This window comes from Macaca fascicularis, chromosome 8 (assembly GCF_037993035.2).
Source record: "Macaca fascicularis isolate 582-1 chromosome 8, T2T-MFA8v1.1".
NCBI lineage: Eukaryota > Metazoa > Chordata > Mammalia > Primates > Cercopithecidae > Macaca > Macaca fascicularis.
This window is the reverse complement of record NC_088382.1, coordinates 125,020,862-125,043,997: the sequence shown is the minus strand read 5'-3', so window position 1 is coordinate 125,043,997 and position 23,136 is coordinate 125,020,862. Positions and strand designations below refer to the sequence as shown.

Below are 23,136 nucleotides of genomic sequence, written 5' to 3'. Positions count from 1 at the left end.
CCCAGGCTGGAGTACAGTGACATGATTATAGCTCACTGCAGTCTCGAACCCCTGGACTCAAGGCATCCTCCCGCCTCAGCCTCCAGATTAGCTCAGATTATAGATGCATGCCACCACACCAACTAATTTTTTTTTTAACTTTTTGTAGAGATAGGTTCTTGCTGTGTTGCCTTGGTTGATCTCAAGCTCCTAGCCTCAAGCAATCCTCCCACCTTGGCCTCCCAAAGCACTGGGATTACAGGCATGAGCTACCACGCCTGACCAAAAATGCTTTTTAGAATATGATCCTGTCTTATTGCCTAGACTTAGAGACCAGAATGTGTTTTTTGATGCTGGATAAGTCAAAGAACTATTGTCAGTTTCATACTTCACCAATAAAAGGAGAGTAATAATAACTAGTAATTCACTGTAAATCTAAATTGGGATAAATATGTGTTAGGAGTTCTTAATCTTGGGATCTGGTTCCGTCAGCACTCAAATCCACAGGAAATCTTTGGATACATTTTGTGAGGGACATGCTTTTGACCATGTTAAAGTTATTTGGAAAATATTTTACACTTTATTTTTTCTGGGGAGTGTCATAAATTTCACCAAAAGATTGTATGATCCCCAAGAGTGTGAGAAACCATCAAGGAATGACTGAAGTGTATATAGCTGCCTCAAGGGTGGCAACACTTCATAAACCAGTTATTGTGTTAGGTACTATGAAGAGAATTATTATTATTTTTTTCTGTTTCTTTCAAAATAACCATTATATATTATAAATTTTAAAATATATCATTACATATTATAAATTATAATATGTCATTATATATTATAAAGGCAGCCCTAGAAAGGTGTAATACATGAAATATTAATAACTGTATTTGACTCTCTAATTAAATGCCTAGAAGCTGAGACTTTTGGACCTTAGGACTTTTCTAGAAAGGTCTTCATCACTGATATTTTTATGATATTTTTATTTTTAGAATGTGAACCTATCCCAGAATAAATCTGCTTATTAAATATATTATATAAATAAAATATGCAACAGATTTATTAAAAGAATCAACTCTTGTGCTGACACACTGAAGTTTAAGAGGTGCTAAAATTGTTTAACTGTGCCTCCGAACAGCCTTTTACTATATTTTTTCCTTCCAGTGTCAGATTTTGGCACTGGCATAGAAGAACGTCCCTGTAGAGCTACTTTCCAACCATTGTTGTAGCTGAAGGAAGGGTGAAAACAGATACATGATGGCAAAAATAGAAGCACTGAGAGACTTGAGTAGTTCTTTTAACAATAATGACTTTCACGTGGAATGAAAAAAAGACAGTGCAGACATAAATTTTCAACCATATTTTTAGCTGTCCAAATGCGTACTTGCTGTAAAGGCAGAACATTATTACAGAAACAGCATGGTAAGAACTCCAAAAATCTGGGTTTTTCCAATTCTGATTCTATTATGTAATTTCATTATGACATAGGGTGTTTTGTTTGCTCCTTTACCAAATATGGGGTTAGTTACCAAATATGGGGTTAAAGAAGGGAGATGGGGTCCTCAGACCTGTGTAATAGGTTTTATATCTGTGTGATAAATTTCTAAAACCTTGAGATGTAAAGAATCTGTATGAGTAAAGAGTGGGATATACCTGGGGAAATGGTGATTTTCGGCTGTGTCACTCCTAGAATCACCAGTTACGTCTCAGAAGAGATGGAGCTAATGTGTTTAGCACAGTAGCATTACCTGATATATTGGGTAGCTCCCTATGTGGCGACATTGTCAGTGGGATAAGTCTTAGATGTATTCATATCTCAATGCAAGGTATGATTACTACAGTATGTATTGCCTCATGTCCTGGAACAAAAACTGTTCTATTGCTCTTAGCCAGAGATGCCAGTTTAGTTTACACTGGTCTCCATTATCATTGCTGATGTGTTGAGGAAGTGAATTTAATAAGCAGGGTAAACAGGTTTTGTTTCCAAGCTCTATGGTGATTATAAGATGGGTGCTTGGCTGAACCTGATAGAGTCCCTTCAGTTTTTTGGCAAGAAATCTGAGGGCAAAGAGGACTGTTTTAAAGCAGGCAAAGACATGCTGTACAGCCCATTTCAATGGATTCTTCACAATTTTATTTGAAACAAAAGTTGGCCAGGATATTGGTAAACTATTGCTTTCTGTTGGCAGAGTGCTTTCCCTGCTCTTGTCCAATTGTTGGCCAGCCTGTGCTCCTGGTAAGAGTCTGGCTGTTCATCTAAAGGTGTTTATTGCAAACTATCATCTATTTTTAAGTTGTTTTAGCTCCTGAATTCAGTTTATTCCATAGGATCTACTGATGTGTAGTCAACAGCTGGTTAATTCTGTTTTGGAGGGGAAGAGGGCAGGGACATGGCCTTCGATGTCTCCTAGTGGTGAATGATAGAGATAAGAACTAAAATAATATTCAACACTTATTGAATTATTGAATATCAACAATTACTGAATATCACCTACATATGTGACAGTCATGAACACATATACTCATGTCAACTCTATTGGTTGCTAATAGAACAATGTGATTGATAGAACATTATGACTAATGAGAAAATAAGCAAGTATTAATTTGTTTCTGAAATGACTTAAACTATTACACATTTTTGCAAAGGAGCACAGGAAGTAACCACTCTGATTATTAGGTAACTTTTAGCCTTTAAATGAGATTTACGAAGGGGAAATGCTTTGGTATCTTCAGAAAAGTTTCCACGTAATTCACATGATTTCAACTGTCAATGTTCATGAACAATTTCTGTTTGTGTTACTTTAGCTCTATACTTAGTTGTTTTTAGAAGATTCCACTGGAAAATCTGCAAGATTACAGACCATGTTTGTCTTATGCTGTGGCCCTGGCTTGTAGCACAGTGCCAGGCACATGGTGGACATGCAATAATTACTCCCAGAACTTAACTGAATTAATTTACCACTGAGATTGTATTACTGTGAAATCATACCAGAAGCTTTGCTCATAACCATCTATGCATTTCGCTAACATGAACATTGCAAAGAATTTTTGATATAATTAAATAAACACAAATTTTTTAAAGAGTTAAAAATATTTGAGGTACATTCATACTAACATTATATGAATCAAATTTCAAATTGATTCAGTTTAAAATGGCTAAGATATAAAACCATAAAAAGTATGAGTAAATATTCTGCCTATCAAGGCTTGTTATGTAATTACATGGTTTCAGTATGGTTCTTATTCATAGAAAATTATTGTAAAAGATAATTTCTTCACAAATTCCTTCACCAATGGAAACTTTTAATATCTTGAAGATGAATATCCGTGTCTGTAAATGTTAAGCCACTTTAATAAATCATTCAATCAAATTTACTTCAGATGAAATCAGTTCTTTTTCAAAATTTGGAGATTTGGAAACCTTAAAATTTTTATATTTGGCTGGTCTTCAAATAATAAAATAAAATCAGGAATAAAAACAGCTGAACCAATTTAAAATTTAATAAAAAATGTCTTAAGTCATATCTGGGTTTCCTAACATGTATGCCAAGGCTCAGCTATTTATCAATGATATAGAGCTGACTGAAGATTTAAGTCTCCGAAAAGCAAAACTTGAATTGGAAACTTAGAGAAAATTTCAACTATTGTAACCCTTGTGTTGGTGTTAGCCATGAACCTAAAGACAAAAGGTGTTGTGTTTTGTTTGTTTTAAATATTTAGTCATTATACTTATTGGTTTACTCTAAAGGGGAGGGAAAAATTACATTGGATTTAAAGTGTATTCGTATTAAAAGATAGGTAGGTCATTTTCTATTTCTATTTGATGATTTTTCAGATCCATCACCTACATTACTGTTGTGAAAATCAGTGTTGTGGCTATAATATTTGAAATACCGAAAGGGATCAAGGGCTCAAAAGACATGCAAATTATCACTGAAAAGCATTTGCCAGGCAATCACTGGCTTCGAAACTCTTTGCAGTTAACTGTTCGTACCATTATTCATCCTTTTTCACATAGGAAATTACCAGCCAACGGAAAAGGCCTGGAGACAACACAAATGCAACCTAAATTTTACTGGTCAAAGCATTAAAAGAAAAGCAAACAATCATTTTCTCGAATTGCTGATTCCAGAATTTTTTCTGTAGAAATTTTGAGTTGAGCTGACTGATGTAAATTTGGGTTTTCAGCCAATCCTCCTTCACTCTTGCCCTCCATTGAAGCCACGTAGATGTGGAAGGTGAACTTAGAGCAGTTTAGGGGCAGAGATTGCCACTACTCTATGTGACTTTACATGTGTGAGTGGGCAGTCTTCCCTCAGTCTGCGAGGAGAGTACGATTTGTGCTATATATGCCCCTCAGGAATGCCAATTGGTGTTATCGGCTAGCTACTTATTCCTACCTGTTTTCCCTCCCAGCACTGATCTTATCCATATGACCCATAATTCTTCCCTCTCACACACAAGGTGATGGAGGTACAAATTATTATCTCTTAAGACAGCTTGTGGGAAAAGGAGAAATTTATTATTTAAACATAAACAGACACAGATAGAACCATCAGCAATTTGTGACTATAATGATATAGATAAAAGAGAGCTACCTCCAGCACCTAGCAAGTACCTGGCATCAGCTCCTTCTCAAAAATACATGTGGGGCTGGGTGTGGTGGCTCACGCCTGTAATCCCAGCACTTTGAGAGGCAGAGGCGGGTGGATCACCTGAGGTCAGGAGCTGGAGACCAGCCTGGCCAACATGGTGAAACCTGACCCTACTAAAAATACAAAAATTTGCCAGGCGTGGTGGCGGGTATCTGTAATCCCAGCTACTTGGAGGCTGAGGCAGGAGAATCACTTGAACCCGGGAGGCGGAGGTGGGCAGTGAGCCGAGATCACGCCACTGCCCTGCAGCCTGGGCAACAGAGTAACACTCCGACTCAAAAAAAAAAAAAAAGTGTGGAAAGTAGGAGTGGACAATGAATTTTCTTGATTGTGTTTTCTACATCATCATCAGCCGTCTCTGCCCAACTCCAGATTAATTTGTCAGCCTGAATGGAAGACATTTAAAAGGGATTTTAAAAAAAAACAAAACACTACTTTTTTTCCTAAACTATTTTTTTCTAAAAATAATGATAGAAATAATAGCAGGCAGGATTATTTTCAACTTTCTTAATGTTTAGCCTAACAGAGCACTGTCCCAGGTGCTTATTCCTTACAATACTCAATGACGATTAGGAAACGGGATTTCTGTCCTTAATAGGCTTACTGCAAAGGAGAGTGACAAAGTATTTTAAAACTGCCATGCAGGATAAAGTATGAATGAAATAAGGTCGTTAGTGCTTTTCTTTTTCTTTAAGTTAAAGCCAAGCTTTGTTTTTGAAAATAGAGCACAGGAGGCTTCTACTCTGCCTTCCTTTGGTAACAGGCTGCTTCCCTGTCCTTGATTGGGCTAAGGATGTTGATAACTTCAAAGGAGATCCCTTACTGTGTCCTGCCAGGTTACACTGTACACAGTGTGACCAGGTCAGGACTCGCATCTGTATGGTGCTTTAGAAAGATGTGGTTCTGCAGTGACACAGCTCAGGACACTCACTCCCTACTTCTCCCACCTTCTCTGCTGCTTCCAGAAATTTTAATTGCACCAAAAATAAGGTTCTACTAGGCTTACCAAAGTACTAAATTTGTTTAGATGGGAGGTAACTTCGTGTGTGAAAGAATTTCTCACCTACCTCCCACTCTCCACCCCCATGCAAGCTTGCTCCCATTGAATTCTAGGTGCGAACACCTAGATATTTCACTCTGACTCAACTTTCCATTCTCATATTTGATAAGATTGATATGAAAGAAACACATTTAACAATATTCAACCTTATGTTTTAAGCATCTCTCAAATATTAAATAACAAGATTCAAGGGCTAAAAAGAAAACTAACAAAATATTTTTCTCATACAAAAGAAATAATAATTGAATTCTCTTGACAAATAGGAGTTGAGCACTTACTACATCCCTAGCACTGTTTTAATTGCATCTGTTAATCCACACAAGGATCACAGTAGCCGGGCGTGGTGGCTCACGCCTCTAATCCCAGCACTTTGGGAGGCCAAGGTGGGCACATCACCTGAGATTGGGAGTTTGAGACCAGCCTGACCAACATGGAGAAACCCCATCTCTACTAAAAAATACAAAATTAGCTGGGCATGGTGGTGCATGCCTGTAATCCCAGCTACTCGGGAGGCTGAGGCAGGAGAATTGCTTGAACCCAGGAGTTGGAGTTTGCAGTGAGCCAAGATCGTGCCATTGCTCTCTAGCCTAGGTGACAGAGTGAGACTCTGCCTCAAAAAAAAAAAAAAAAAAAAAAGAATCACAGTAGCTCACACTGTAAAGATCGGAGAACTTTAAGCATTGAAAGGTTAAGTGACTTGCCCAGTGTTGTGCCTGGCAAATGGCAGAGACAGGTTTTGAATACGAGTGTTCTGACACCTAAACCTGATTATTAACCTCCAAGCTCTACTGACTCTGAATAAGTGTATTCAAAGTACTCCTGATATATTTAAAATGTGATATGGTTTACCTAAAATATAGCAAATTATATTAGAGTCTTAAGTGCAGCTTTTAAAGCAAGCTGTGCTTTTGGAAACCAGTGCTGTAATTTCGGGATTTTCCCTCTAACTAATGAAAGGCATTTTCTTTGCAAGAGAATTAAGCACCAACTTGTGCAAGGGTTGAAACACTCACTGAAATCAGGATTACACCCACTTTGGCATGGTGTGTCAAGCACCCAGGGCATAAGGAAAGAAAAGCAGGCTGGAGAGAATGGTTACACATTCACATTTGAGCCGCAGCCATATATGTGGGTTAGTTTCCAAATGGACATTTATGTGTATCAAGTTGGTGTTTATTTGCAAACATGTTATTTAGATCTAGGAAAATGACAGGATAGCCCCAGGAAAGTTTCACAGTTGTAACCTAACTAGGCTCCCAGTTTACTTTGCATAAAGGGCGTCCCCAAAATGTTTGATAAACACAACTTCTAGTATTTCATTGATTTTGGGGGAAGCAGCAGTCCACTTTTGCAGTAGGCACTCATTGGGACTTGCAGACTGACACCCAACATTTGTTATTGCTGTTATTGAGACTTAGAAACTCATGATACATTCCTGGTCCAGAGTTGGGTGGGGGGAAGGAGAAAAAGGGGAGCCAGAGATTATCTTTGAAAATCTAGTTTTTATTATATCACCTAAAGTAGCACAACCTGCTACACTAATGAAATCGTGTTCTTGGTTTAAAAGGGCAATTGTTAGCCTGACTTTGTGCTCACTAAAAACATTCCCCCAATCTTGTTAAGTTATTGCTCTCATTTCAGATTTTTATGGCTGTGCAGCTTACCAGCCCTCATTTCTTTACGTTTCATTCATTTTCCTTGTATTGATGATTAATGGAGGATGTCGAATGTTAGAGTGAGCAGGCATCAGCAATTGCAAGATCATAATTAGTTTAGCTGACGAGGGCCTCTGATAGCACTTGCATCTGGATGGAAAAATTACCCTATAGGGAACTGGCTGCTCACCAGGTCTTTTTAGTGATACATTGTGAAACACCCGATGAATCAAATGCCCTTTCAATGCCAAGAAAGTGTTCCAGTCTTGAAGCCAAAATTATGTCTGCAGAAAGCTTTCCATTTGAAATGTCTCAGAGTACAATTATAACCATTGTATTTTCTTGGCAGGGACACCACTCTTCTACAGTATGGACTTGAGTTAAATAAATTGCCTAAATTTTATGAATCCCTGAAATTTTGACTTATAGCACATGTAATATTTAATTTCTAATAAAATTAGGTTCCAGCAAGACTTTTTCCACTCCTTATCTAACATGCATATTTTATCATTAAAGGCTTTGCTTCCTAGAGAAAGGAGAGCCGAACTACAATTCAGGCTGTCTTTTTTTTTTTTTTTTTTTTTTTTCTTTTTTTTTCAGCAAGAGAATTCCATTTCCTGCCTGTTAGTATTTGTGCCTACAAACACAGCCTGACTTTTGTTTAAGTGAGAAGTTTAATGGAATCATTACTTGATAGCAAGAATGGAACAAGCAATACTAATTATCTAGTTTTAAATATTCTTAGGTTATTTTGAACCTGTTGATTACAAAACTCAGGCCACTAGAATCAATTTGTATTTGGAAACTCTTGTGATTTCCAAGTCTAAGTCAAATAAAGTAAAGAAATAGCCATTGAAGGGTCTGTGTTGCCTGACTTAAGTAGGCACCTCATAAGGGTTCTCATTAGTAATACTGTACTTTTAATTGGCTGAAGTTTCTCCAAACCCTCTCATGTTTGAGGAATAGAGGAATCTTTCGGATTTTACAATTGCAAACGAAAGATCAGAATTGAGTGTCTTATATTCTCTTAATACTTACGTTACATGAATGACATACAAAAACACAGAAATCAAGTTTGATTTTAAATGGTTTACATTTGTTCCAAACGTGACTATATTTTAAAGCTCAGGTGGCATGTGCTCCTCCTTTCCAAAGTGTATTAAACATATTGCCATGTCTGTCGTTTTGACTTGTGTTTTGACACTTGTAAAAGGTATATTTTAGGGTTCCGCATTTAGGAGCCATCATTAAAGCCATAAAACCCAAAGTTCAAAAAGTTAAAGCTGTTTCTATGAAAAGCCTTTGGTGTTCCACACACCTCATCCATCACTGTAGGGTTAATTATAATGAAAATCAGTGGTGCCTATTAAACACAATTGAACCTGACCTCATTATGGGCAGTGTGGTTTTATACTGTCATTGTTGCTAGTTTAAAGACAAAACTCCTGGGTTGATTTGGTCTAACTCCACTGATCATGTGACTCACCTCTGACCTTGGGTTTTTTCCCCTGTTTCAGAGGCGTAGAGGCTCCGGTGTTTTTTGTGCCAATTGCCTGACCACAAAGACCTCTCTCTGGCGAAAGAATGCAAATGGCGGATATGTATGCAACGCGTGTGGCCTCTACCAGAAGCTTCACTCGGTAAGAACTTGTTCCACTCTTTCAGGAAAAGCTTTATAAAGCAGTGTTGGCCTGGTCTGTGGTGTGATAAGTCCCATTCCCTGGCTTGCAGTGCCTGCCCCCGCAGGGTTGTTTAATACAGTCACTTGGAGTGCATGTGTGATTTATGGTGAAAGGGGCTTAGATGTGATGGGGAGACAGGTTTGAGGTCATTAGTAATGCATTATGCTTCTTTTGATATAAAAGAGGAAAATGATTGATTTCTGGGAACTTCACAGCAGATAGTTGAATTAATGGTTATCAGAATTCAGTAAAATTATTTTAGGTAAAAAGAAAATTTTTAGAAGTTTCAGAAATATGCAAAACATTTTTAAAAATGAAAAAGGACGCTTTCATTGTTCAGTATAAAATAAAAGTCAGGGAAAGAATTAGTATTTTTTAGTTTACCTTTGGAATTTGCAAGTGTTATCTTGACCGCTTTAGGGGCTGGAGGGACACATTCGGAAGGATAGTTCTGAACTGAACCAGGATCAGAGAATATCACATGAATCTCCACAGTGCCTTCAGTGGGTATTTCAATAAGGTATCTGAAGTTCTGAATAGCACACACACCAGGGTAGAGTAAGGTGCAGACATACTTTGTCTTTTAAGATCTCCAGCAGGCTTTGGCTCACGGAGGTCCTTTGAATTACTTTTCCTCAAATTTTAGTTAGGATTCGTAATAAAATTAAAACTCACAAATCCTCCATCTGAATATGGATTTGACTTACTGAAGGATTTTTTTTTTTTAGTTTAGAAAGTTCATCTGCTGACAAGAGCTGACTTTAAAATAGGAATCCCCCACTTCGTAAACAGAAATTTATTTCCCTGTGCCTTTTTCATTTTGTTTGGCATTTCACCATAGCTCTTAGCACAAGCCAGTGAATACATTATGGCTACAGGGAATACAATTTTAGACAAAACGTTCTCATATATGGACTATTGGAAGCACTCTTTAAAAAATGCATGCTGCTAACAATACTAATTGGCAGTAACCTGTAAAAACCTTAGTTATTAGCATGTAGCAAGTAGAAAGATTCTGCCCCCCGCCACATACCAACTTATTTTTCTTTTAACCTTCATCATTTAAGCATAGCAATAAGCTTCTATTTAATGGGAACTGACATTAATGATTTTAATTGAACTCTGGCCAATCATAGGCCAAAAGTAAATTAAAATACTACCCTGCCAGATTATGGTAATTTAACCACTGTGATATGAACTAAACTATTTTCTAAAAATTATTTTAATATTCATCTGTCAAGAGGTAAGATGTTTTTAGTTTTGAGGTTTTTTTAAAAACCATACATTGAAATACATAAAGGTTATGTTCACATTTCATGTCAAAAACTGACACAAAAGTTATGATTGTTTAAAAAAGGAATTTATGCAAATTTCAGGTTTCTTTACAGTGTATAGATTAAATAATGCATATGTTTATAATGCTAATATGAACTCTTTGTAAACCTTTGTAAATCTGAGCAAAAGAAATGCACATGGCATAACTAAGCTGTGTTACATTTTCTTTCTTTAACAATGAATTGTCAATAACAACAAGTGTGTTATCTTTCTTCACTTCAAAGTATGTTTGTAGCAACAGAAATGTTCAAAAAAGAATTTGTAGTTGTACTCGTTCAAGATATAAGAGGTACTCCCTTGCATTCAAGTGTATCACTTCTAGGAATAATTTATAAATTATATTTATATTTATTTTAACATTTATATTATATTTATAGTATAACATATTTATGAATATGTGTTTATATTTAAAAATGTATAATTTGTAAAATTATACATTATAGACACATAATGTATAATTTATAAAGTTACAAATTTATAAATTTATATTTATAGTCATGTTTTATGTAGAAATTATTTTCTGATTTCAGTAATCTTTTAGAAAAATCAGACTTTAGCTCATTTAAAGATTATCCTAAATTTTTAACCTATAAATATGCATTAATTTATCAGACTGATTCCTTTGATTTTATACATCAAAGAGCTCCAACTGCAAGTAAAGTTTTTATTATAGTCTTATCCATGGATTTAAGTCATATTATATAAATACCTGTTGAACATGTCCATAAATACCAATCATGTAATGTTGAAGCTAAACAAAATACTTAAGCTGAATGAAAGTTAGCACTTACTTTAAGAGTAGAGTGACAGATCAGATATTTAAACCAAAGCTACACATGAATTTAGATTTTCAACACAAAACTAATGCTTCACCTATTAACAAGTAGAATCTTTCATCATAAATATATTATTTAAGGGAGAGAAGTAGAAGTGAGAATAAAAAAAAATCCCTCTATATTGCTTTGATGACCTGATATATTTCCGCACAATTCTGTCAGTTTATCTTTATGCTCTGATATTAATATTTTATATCCACATTTGCAATTATTTAGAAGCACGCATGTATTAGTTGCTTAGGTTGCCATAATAAAATACCATAAACTGGGTGGCTTTAAACAGCCAAAATTTATGTTTTCACATTCTGAAAACTAGAAATTGGAGATCGGGTTCCAGCAAAGTTGGATTCTGAGGAGGGCTGTCTTCCTTACTAAGCCACCTTCTATCTGTGCCCTTACACAGTGGAGAGAGATCTCTCTTTCTTCCTCTTCTCATAAGGCCACAGTCCCCTTGGATTAGGGCCCCACCCTTACAACCTCATTTAACTTTAATTTCCTACTAAGGACCCTGTCTCCAGATACAGTCACACTGTGGTTTAGGGCTTCAACATATAAACTTATTCTGTCTATAGCAATGTGTAATTTTTCCACTGTTATCAATATATATCGCCTGTGTTACTCTTGTATGCTGGCATTTTAGTGTACAACTCAAAAATTGAAAAACATATTTCAGAAAAATCACATCACTTCAAGTAACTTTCTACACAGTTTCATCACTAAATGATGCAATCTCAAAATCTGTTGCATTTGGAAAGGCTATTTTCAAGTAGATTAAAGTTTTCAGTCCCCCCTGCAAAGATGGACATGATTTAATTAGAGTAAAATAGTGCACTTTGGTTACTTCCTCTGATCCTGCTTAGGGCAAAAGGAGGAGATTTAGTAAATCTACAGCAGAAAGCCTATCCCTGCCTTTGAACTTAAGCATGGTTTATATTTGTGAGGAATTTTTAATGCATTTTAATGTATTTTTTAATGTTTTCCTTTTATGTATTGTATGTGTTCTCTGCAGACTCCCAGGCCTTTAAACATCATTAAACAAAACAACGGTGAGCAGATTATTAGGAGGAGAACAAGAAAGCGCCTTAACCCAGAGGCACTTCAGGCTGAGCAGCTCAGCAAACAGCAGAGGGGCAGCAGTGAGGAGCAAGTCAATGGAAGCCCGTTAGAGAGGAGGTCAGAAGATCATCTAACTGAAAGTCACCAGAGAGAAATTCCGCTCCCCAGCCTAAGTAAATACGAAGCCCAGGGTTCATTGACTAAAAGCCATTCTGCTCAGCAGCCAGTCCTGGTCAGCCAAACTCTGGATATTCACAAAAGGATGCAACCTTTGCACATTCAGATAAAAAGTCCTCAGGAAAGTACTGGAGATCCAGGAAATAGTTCATCCGTATCTGAAGGGAAAGGAAGTTCTGAGAGAGGCAGTCCTATAGAAAAGTACATGAGACCTGCGAAACACCCAAATTATTCACCACCAGGCAGCCCTATTGAAAAGTACCAGTACCCACTTTTTGGACTTCCCTTTGTACATAATGACTTCCAGAGTGAAGCTGATTGGCTGCGGTTCTGGAGTAAATATAAGCTCTCCGTTCCTGGGAATCCGCACTACTTGAGTCACGTGCCTGGCCTACCAAATCCTTGCCAAAACTATGTGCCTTATCCCACCTTCAATCTGCCTCCTCATTTTTCAGCTGTTGGATCAGACAATGACATTCCTCTAGATTTGGCGATCAAGCATTCCAGACCTGGGCCAACTGCAAACGGTGCCTCCAAGGAGAAAACGAAGGCACCACCAAATGTAAAAAATGAAGGTCCCTTGAATGTAGTAAAAACAGAGAAAGTTGATAGAAGTACTCAAGATGAACTTTCAACAAAATGTGTGCACTGTGGCATTGTCTTTCTGGATGAAGTGATGTATGCTTTGCATATGAGTTGCCATGGTGACAGTGGACCTTTCCAGTGCAGCATATGCCAGCATCTTTGCACGGACAAATATGACTTCACAACACATATCCAGAGGGGCCTGCATAGGAACAATGCACAAGTGGAAAAAAATGGAAAACCTAAAGAGTAAAACCTTAGCACTTAGCACAATTAAATAGAAATAGGTTTTCTTGATGGGAATTCAATAGCTTGTAATGTCTTATGAAGACCTATTAAAAAAATACTTCATAGAGCCTGCCTTATCCAACATGAAATTCCCTTCTTTTATTATTCTTTCTTTTGATGAGTAGGTTACCAAGATTAAAAAGTAAGATAAATGGTCAATGAGAAAGAATGGAAGATGGTAAACAATCACTTTTTAAAACCTGTTAAGTCAAAACCATCTTGGCTAATACGTACTGGGGAAATAATCCATAAGAGGTATCACCAGACTAGAATTAATGTATTTATAAAGAAAGAGACCAAAACTGTCTAGAATTTGAAAGGGTTTCCATATTATTATACTAAAGCAGTATTGGACTGGCCATTGGACCATTTGTTCCAAAACCCACAAATTGTTGCCTAAATTTGTAAGTATCATGAAACCTTAGGCAGAGGAGGAGAAATTGAAGGTCCAGGGCAATGAAAGAAAAATGACGTCCTCTCAATTTAGTCTTCTCTCATTGGCCATGTTTCAGATTTTGACCTAGAAATGCGAGCTGTGGTTAGGCTTGGTTAGAGTGCAGCAAGAAACATGACAGATGGTGGCACGCTGTTTTTAGCCAGCCCTGCCTGTACATACACATGCACACCCTCTCTGATATTTTTGTCCTTTAGATGTTCAAATACTCAGTAGTCCTTTTGTTTGCGGTTTAGATTTAATTTTGTCCACACATGTACCCATTTTAAAAAACAATGTCCTCGATGCTTCCGTAGTAATTTCATTTTAGCCAGGTATTTCTTTCTTGTGTGTGATGAGCCAGTATGGATTTGCTTTTCTAAGCCTCCTGTTGGTTACTAATCTCACTTGGCACATTATAACTAAAGGAATCCCCTCAATTCAAAAGCATAGATGGATACAAATGTCAGACCATGGGTTTAATCTGTTTAGAACACATGGCATTTCTCCATAAGGTAACCTGCTGTATTTATTTATTTTCTTTTGGTTAAATATAATTTCCAAACTTTGTGGTCAGGCAGCGTCTAAGGTTACGTTACCACAGACTGACAGTTGGTATATGTACTAGTCAATCCCTTCATTAAATGTATACAGATTTAGTTAAGTAGCATTAAATAGGATTCTTAGGAGTATGTCCTCATAGAACTTTTAATACTTAAGGCTTTGTAAAAACTATCCATGAAGGGAAAGCTCCTCAGCATAACTGCTCAGGGAAATAGGGCTAAATAACTGAACATTAAATAATTGGTTAAAGGTGCTGTTAGTCGAGCCTCAATGCTTGCTACAAGGATGTATGTACAAGGACTGACTTTAATAATTTGCATTATATTGTCCCAGCCAGTAGTTTATTTTTTGCCACGGAGATGTAGAAGATATTACAAGCTACTGGATGCACTGTCAGATTAACTTATTTCATTAAAGAAGTTGGGAGAACAAATAGGAAAAAAAAAACTTATTTTTCTAGTAAATATTAATGTATTACATTTCAAATAATGGTGCCTGACATATTGAATAATTATTTTCTACAGTGTACGTATGCAACAAAGATATTCCATCATGCATTAGAGTCAGTTCTGGCTCTGCCTAGCTGTTTACATTTGCAAATGTAGCAAACAAGGTAATGAAGCAACTATTTCTATTGCAGTAGATATCCTTTTGTGTGTGTGTGTGTGCATTAAAGTTGTAAACGGTAACATGAAACAAATGAAAGTTCTTGCTATAATGGTATGGAAAACAAGAAGGAAATGAAAATATTTTTATGCCTACTTAGGAAAAAAAGGGTAGCACTATTCATTCCAAGTACTTTTTTTTTTAAATTTTTAAGCTCTTAACTCACATTGTTATGCTTAAGATGATAAACATATATCCTCTTTTTATTGCTTTGTCTATGTTTCATATGAAACATTTCAGAAATTATTTTGATAAGTGTTGCTGGAATCTGCAACGCTGATGTTTTTATTGCATTCTGTAGTCGCATTTGCACTCCATTTTTACATTAATTCGCAGTTGCTTTGTATCGTTTTGTTTTGTTTGGGTTTTGTTTCTTTTTCACAGTGCCGGGTCTTCGTTTCTTAAAGTTGGATGGCAGGTAGAGTTCAACCAGTTCGTGACTGTTGTAGCGAATGAAGTTAAAAAAAATGTCTTTCTGATGTTGTGTTGTCATTTTCATTCTTGCATTTTTTTGTTTGCATATTAAAAAAAGAGAAAAGAGAAAGCAAGAGACAGAAATCAGGACTAAGTCCTCTGCTTCAGTTTCATTGTTAATGGGCCTTATTCTGATCTCACCTGTCGCGTAGCTCTAATATTCACATAAACTGAAATAAAGAAGTGGAATGAGGAGCTTTGACATTCAAATTATGTGATGTAATTTATCTTCCATAGGAATTTTGATGGATACATCTCAAAATATATAGCCAGACTTGAGAGGTGACAATTAAAGATCTAAAAAAGAGAGGAGATTCCCCAAACAACAATATTTAATTTTCTTAGTAAAAAGAATAACAAAATGCATCATGGCAATCCTTCAGCAACATTATCTATGTGGACTGCTTAAATCAGCAAAACACCAGAAGTTTGGTTAACTTGGGCAATATGGCAAGTATTACTTTTTGGGCAAAACTACTCATTAAGCAATTTCTCTAGTGTGTCGGACACAAATAGGTTCTTTATTTTTGGCATGTATGCCTTTTTATTTTCATTCAATTTTTTTTTTTCTCAGACAGACATAGTAGTAATGACTAGCATTGGAAAATACATATCACTATTCTTGGAATATTTATGGTCAGTCTACTTTTTAGTAGAATATTTTTGGATAGCATTGACACGATAGATCTTATTCCATACTTCTTTATTATTGATAATTTTATTTTCATTTTTGCTTTCATTATTATACATATTTTGGTGGAGAAGAAGTTGGGCTTTTTTAAAAGAGACAAAAATTTATTATAACACTAAACACTCCTTATTTTTTTGACTCATTAAAGCCTTTATTCCATCTCAAGATATATTATAAAATTTATTTTTTTAATTTAAGATTTCTGAATTATTTTATCTTAAATTGTGATTTTAAACAAACTATTATGGTACGGAACCTTTTTTTAATGAGGAATTTCATGACGATTTAGGAATTTTCTCTCTTGGAAAAGGCTTCCCCTGTGATGAAAACGATGTGCCAGCTAAAATTGTATGCCATTTGAAAACTGAAAATTTGTGTATGTTCTAAATTGAGCTTTGGATCAAATTTTAGACCAGGACCAGCTCATGCGTTCTCACTCTTCCTATTCTCACTCTTTCTCTCATCACTCACCTCTGTATTCATTCTGTTGTTTGGGACAGAAAAGTCATAAAGAGCCAACCCACCTCAGAATGCTGTGGATTGAGAGAGACACTACATAACTCCAAGTATATGAGAAAAGGTCAGAGCTCTCCGTGATAACTCTGTAGTTCAAAAGGAAAAGAGTATGCCCAATTCTCTCTACATGACATACTGAGATTTTTTTTTAATCAACTTTTAAGATAGTGATATTCTGTTCTAAACTGCTCTGTTTTAGTAAAGGTAGATTTTTAGAAAACAAGCATGGGGATTCTTTTCTAAGGTAATATTAATGAGAAGGGGAAAAAGTCTCTTTAACAGCTCTTTGTTGAAGCCTGTGGTAGCACATTATGTTTATAATTGCACATGTGCACATAATCTATTATGATCCAATGCAAATACAGCTCCAAAAATATTAAATGTATATATATTTTTAAATGCCTGAGGATTACATTTTTCTTAATAAACTGAAGAGTCTCAGTATGGCTATTAAAATAATTATTAGCCTCCCGCTGTGTGGCTGCAAAACATCACAAAGTGACCAGTCTTGAGACCTGTGAACTGCTGCCTGTTTAGTAAATAAAATTAATGCATTTCTAGAGGGGGAATATCTGCCATCCAGTGGTGGAAATGTGGAGTAAAGAAACTGGTGGTCTGCTTCTGTGCTGTATGCCAGCCTTTTGCCTTAAGTTGAGAGGAGCGCAACTTTAGCTACTGTCTTTGGGTTGAGAGCCATGGCAAAAAAAAGAAAAAAAAAAAAATCAAGGCATCTTTGGTGAGCCAGTAAGGTGAAAGCTTGCTGACTGTTCAAGGCACAAGAGAAAATTGAGGAATTGAAATGCAACCTGAGTATCAAACTAAATATTCTAACCAAAGGTAGGTACTGTTAGGTGGAATTCTATCAGCAGGCAACTGCAAATGAGAAGAAGATAGAAGGACGCCCATCGGGACTTTGGAAGGCAGTGTTATTTTCCCAAAGAAAGACTTGGCCAAGAACAGAGGGATGGCTTCTTTGCAGAGCACTCCTTTTGGTTTTTCAATACTGTTTCATAGACAGTGAACTCACATGTTGTGGTGCAGTTGCTTAGAAAGCATCCTAGTTAATTGCAGTAATTAGAACTTCTGCAATATGCTAGGGCAGAAGTATGTCAAGTCAGGGATGAAGAAAATGTGAAATTCAAGAGTAATCCACATGTGAGAAACTAGATAATGTACGATCATGTGTTCTCTTGAAAGGAAAGGGAGAGCTGTAAGCTTCACTCTGTCCTACACCAGAGAAAAGCAGGAATAACTTTACCATGGAAATAATGTTTAGCTTTTATCAGAGAAAATGGTCCTTCTAGACCATAGAGTCCCAAAACTCAATTCTGGTTTTCCCCTGGTGGTGGTGGTTTTTTTTTTTTCAACATATGAACTGCAGCATATCACTTTTTCTTTTTGTGCCTCAGGTTCCTCAGCTGTAAAATTGAAAAATATATTAATAATATTATTAATAGTAATAATGGTAATGTAGTACTTGTTTGTAAAGCACTTTGAGATCCTTGGTTGAAAGGCACCATAGAAGTGCCAAGTATTATTATGTGGCCAAGGGGGTTATTTAAACTGTCAGTTCCCGAAGGCCAGGAAAGGTTGGGGTCATTTTTCTTAAAGATGAGCTGTAAATATCAACTAGGCAGCCAATAGTGTTGACTATGAAGACGCAAAACTGTTACTAGGCTGATAAAACCATAGTTTCTTAATGGCTACCAATAAGGCAAATATCACAAATAAATGCCAAATTCCTTAGGGTGGACTATTTGACAACCACGTGGAAAATTTCGGGGGAGGCATGTGGGGGGAACATCTCAAAATGCCAATGTAAAATTAACTTACAGCAATATTCACCAGCAGAAAATGTCTTTCATATGAAATGATTTCATGTTGCTAAGAAAAAGAATTCAATTTGTAGTCCTGATTTGAATATTAGAATGTTGGCTATAATAGTTCTGTTCTTACAACACATGAAATTTTTTCGTTTTATTTTGTTTTGTTTTCATAGTGCATGTTCATTTCTACTCACAAACATGTTCTTGGTGTATTTCTTATGCAAACAATCTTCAGGCAGCAAAGATGTCTGTTACATCTAAACTTGAATAATAAAGTTTTACCACCAGTTACACATAACGGCGTTGGTATGGTTTATATGGATTCACTTTCATCCATCTAGCAATAGGAAATACAGATCATTGTAACATATATATATATACAGGCTCTGCTGAATTGAAATGGTGAAATCAAATCACCATTCTAAAGAACTATTACTTATATTGATAAAGCCTGGATTCTCTCAACTTGTTTCATTTTGCTTTGCTTTTTTTCTTTAACCAATCAATCTCTTATTGATAGATTTTGTGTAAAAAGATATATACTAGTTTCTTCAGAAAGATTAACAATAAAAATTGTGTTTATTTCAAAAACATTCACTGAGTATCAAATATTGAGTGTTGAGTATTGGGTAATGATTATGTTACGAGATGTAAAAACTCCTGCTTATGAAGTTTTAACTTTGAATACAGTATACTTGTGGATATGATGCAAAGATTCTAATCAATCATCTCAAAAAGTTTAAATTAATATATCAAATATCTTGTTTGTTTGGTTAAAATCAAATTAATCAGAGCAAGTTCCCTGAAAGATGACTTTGAAAGAGAAATGAGGCAGAAGAGATCCAGATAGGAAAGGACGTTGGGAAGACTCACCTGTGTGTTTTTAACCAGAAGGAAAAATAGAAAAAGAACATAAAGTATATAGATTGCTTCAGAAGATTTGCTTGGAGAGTTCAAAATAATTAGTATCTCCCCTCATTATATAATCATTTCTCATTTTTGGGAGCCCAAATTAAGGAACAAATCTTTCTAATTATTATGTTTTTTCTTTTTTCCCTTTTTCTTTCCATGTTTTGAAAACAGCAGAGCGTCTTTGATGGGCTTTCATAATGGTAATGCCCTTGTTTTGCAGCTGGAGGCAATGTTCTCTAGATAAGAGTGTAAAAATAACATTTAATGTGATATACTTCCTTATGTAGAACTTGATTCTTGTGTCAAGGACCACCCTTCAGATAAAGAATGCACATGATCTCACCCAGGACTGTCAGAACCCCATTAGAGGAGGAATATATAGCCATCAGCTATTTACCGGTATTTGAGGGAAGAGAAGTGAGTGAGTCAGCATTGTCACCGTGCTCTCACCTCTGGGTCTCCCATCTCTGTGTGGACAGAGCAAGGATCCAGAAAAGGAACATACAAGGACACAAAGGAGTAGGCAAGTGGCCTCCATGGAGGCAGCCAGCTGGGTAGAGACTATGGGAACTGGAGAGCTCATTCCACATGTATAAAGGTAGTCTTTCTTCAGCTCTAAGCATATTGCCAAGGGAGAGTGCTTAACTTGCATTTGCCAGATTTTCAGTTTTTAATAAAAACTAGACAAAGGGAATTTTATATGAAATCTCCTATGTTTTCAATGTTACTTACTTTTTTAAAAAAAATACTGCAAGCCAAACAAAACACTTGTTCAAAATAAATTCCACCAGTAGATTGCTATGGTATGAGTCCTGGAGCTTGAACAATAGTGAACTCTGATAACTGGCAAGGTGGAAATTAGGCAAAGGGCTGAGATTGGTTGCTTTTCCTCTGGGTTTTGTCTTGGGTTGCAGTCTATCTCCAGCTCTACCAGGAAGCCCAACAGAATCACAGCTGTAGCACTTGTCTGATTCCTTCGGAGCAAGATTTGCTCAAGACTAAGAACATTGGCACAGAAAAGAAATAAACCCTGTTTTTTCAGCATATTCATACTGCAAATTACTTTGTACTTCTGTTTTTCATCTTTGTAACCCCAAGTACAGTTGTGCTGTTTTTAAAACATACTGATATGAACAAATTTACCCTTTCATGAACAAAGAAATGTCAAAAACTATTAAAAGTAGCTGGAGTTAATATTTGGTAATGCCCAAGATGCCCTTACAGTCCTCTACAAGTCATATTTTAGAGTGAAAACACCAGGGGTAGAAAACTAAATAGAACAATAGATAGAAGGAAGGAGTTTTTCATGTCAGAGTTGATCATATTAATGAATTAAAAAACAATTTGTATACAAAAGAAGAAATTTTATAATGAAATCTTATTTCTAGTTTTATAATACTGTTATCTAATATATTCAGGATGTCAGTAGTCCTAAGACCATCTTTCATAAATGTAGTATTTATATAAAATACTTACATGAAGCAACAGCTGGTTCTTCTCCCAACTTACTGCTTAATAAAAACAAGCAGTAAACATTAACAAATATAATAGAAATTGCTTAAGTTATTTCCATAAATAGAAAGTTAATTTCCAAGTTAAAACTACACAAGCACTAAACTGTAAGCAGTTTCCCAGGGATATTTATGAACTAAAACCCATGAATACATCACAGACTTTTTCTCAGAACATGTACCACCTCTGATGTGAAAGCAAAGCCTGCCATCACCATGATTACACACTAGTTTTTAAAGTTAATATAATATAGAACTGACTATTTTCTTCAGAGCTTAAATTTCCTTAGATATTTTCTTTCTATAGAGCAGGTACTACTCAATGTAATTGATGTATCCTTAAAAGGATATATATATATATATATATATATGGCAGTGATTTTGCAAAGCATGAATTGTTATCGTGATGGTATATTTTCTATATATTTTTACAATTACCTTGATGATTTTTCCCTCTAGTGAAATCAGCATTGCTGTTATTTTGTTATTCATTGGTAATACTATATAGTATAAACCCAGGCTTCATTAAACAATATCCATTTGGTTAGCAGATTTTAATTGAGTATTTACTATGTTTTGGGCTCTAGTCCAGACATTTGGGATAGATCAATGAAAGAAAACAGACCTAAACCCCTGGCTATATGGAAAAAAGTCAGACAATAAACATATGTACAAAATAAGCAAATATATTAATAACATTACATGTTAGAGAGTGATAAGTGTCCTGGTGAAAAAACAAAGTAGCATGAAGGCAAGGTGGGGTGGATGGAACCATATTCAATAGGCTAAACAAGTTTCATTTGAGCCAAGACTTAAAAGAGGGAACAAAGAGAACAGGCCCTAAGGTGAAAGAGTATACCTAGTAAATTGGAAGAATACCAAGAAGACCAATACAGCATGGCCAGGTAAAGGAAAGAAAAAGTATTTTAAAATGCACACAGAGATAAGGTGGGAAGAAGTCAGACCATTTAGAACACTGTAGGCCACTTTAAAGACTATAGCTTTTATTCTGTCCGAAGTAGGGAAGTAATTTAGTGTTTGAGCACAGGAGTGTTACGTGATTTATGTTTTAATGGGACCATTCCCTACTATGCTTAAAGTAAATCATGAGATGTGAGGAGACAAGGATAGAAGCCAGGAGACCAGGGAGGAGGCTAATTCAGTAATCTCTGTAAGAGATGAGAAGTACAGAAAGTAATTTAAATTTCAGATAACATTTTGAAGGTAGAACAAACTAGATTGCCTGGATACGGGGTGTGAAAGAAACAGAAGGGTCAAGAATTATTCCAAGATTTCTAGCCTGAGCAACAGGAAGAATATCTGCCGTAAACAATGGGGAAGAGTATTGGTAGATCAGATTTGGTGTAGGAAAGAAAAGGAGTTACATTTTGGGCATGCTACATTTAAGATCCAAATAGAAAGGTCAAGTAGACTGTTGGAGCTGAAGAGGGAGTTGGGAGTTAATCGTTAGCTTATAGATGGCATTTAGAACTCTGAGATTGGCTGAGATCATCCAGCAAAGTGAATAGAAGGAAAAATGGGTCCAAATTTGTAAATCCGGGAAACCAGGAGACTCAACAAAACCAAAGGGGAGTCTCTGAGATGGCAAAAGGAGTAAAGTATATTAGAAGCCAAGCAAACAGAACTATATCAAGAAGGAGGGAGTAATTGACCTTATAAAATCTGCTATTGATAAGTACGATGCTGTCTTAGTCTGTTTTGTGTTTCCATAAAAGAATATCTGAGACTGGGTAATTTATAAAGCAAAGAGGTTTATTTAGCTCACAGTTATACAAGATGTACAAGAAGCATGGTGCTGGCATCTGCTCAGCTTCTGGTGAGGAACTCAGCCTGCTTCCATTCATGGCAGAAGACAAAGGGAAGCCCAATGTGTGCAGAGATAACATGCCAAGAGAGAAAGCAAGAGAGAGAGGGGGCAGGTGCCAGGCTCATTCTAACAACGTCTTCTTGCAGGAATTAATGAAGTAAGATCTCACCCTCAAAGGAGAGCATTAATCTGTTCATGAGGGACCCACCCCCATAATTCAAGCATTTCCCATCAGGCCCACCACCAATGTTTGGGGATCAAATTTCAACATGAGGTTTGAAGGGGACAAATATCCAAACCATAGCAAATACATGTAGTGGATTGGCCATTGGCTTTAGCAACATGAAGGTCATTGATATGAAAAGAGAGCTATATAATTTGTGTGGCCCATAGCAAAATGAAAATTTGAA

General features: G+C 36.1%; 1 protein-coding gene across 10 annotated transcripts in view; it reads left to right on the top strand.

Moving 5' to 3' along the window:
• TRPS1 (transcriptional repressor GATA binding 1) overlaps positions 1 to 18,766 on the top strand; it is a 264,667-nt gene extending 245,901 nt beyond the window's left edge. For 6 of the 10 annotated variants that reach the window (XM_045399262.3, XM_073999321.1, XM_045399265.3 and 3 more), the window contains 2 exons: positions 8,864 to 8,986; positions 12,209 to 15,652. In XM_045399262.3, coding sequence (XP_045255197.2) covers positions 8,864 to 8,986; positions 12,209 to 13,270 — 1,185 coding nt within the window. In that variant the 3' untranslated portion in view covers positions 13,271 to 15,652. Of the gene's footprint in view, positions 1 to 8,863; positions 8,987 to 12,208 lie in introns of all 10 variants that reach the window. The other 4 variants (XM_045399264.3, XM_045399263.3, XM_045399259.3 and 1 more) reach the window with 1 other exon arrangement.
• Positions 18,767 to 23,136: the final 4,370 nt, after the last annotated feature.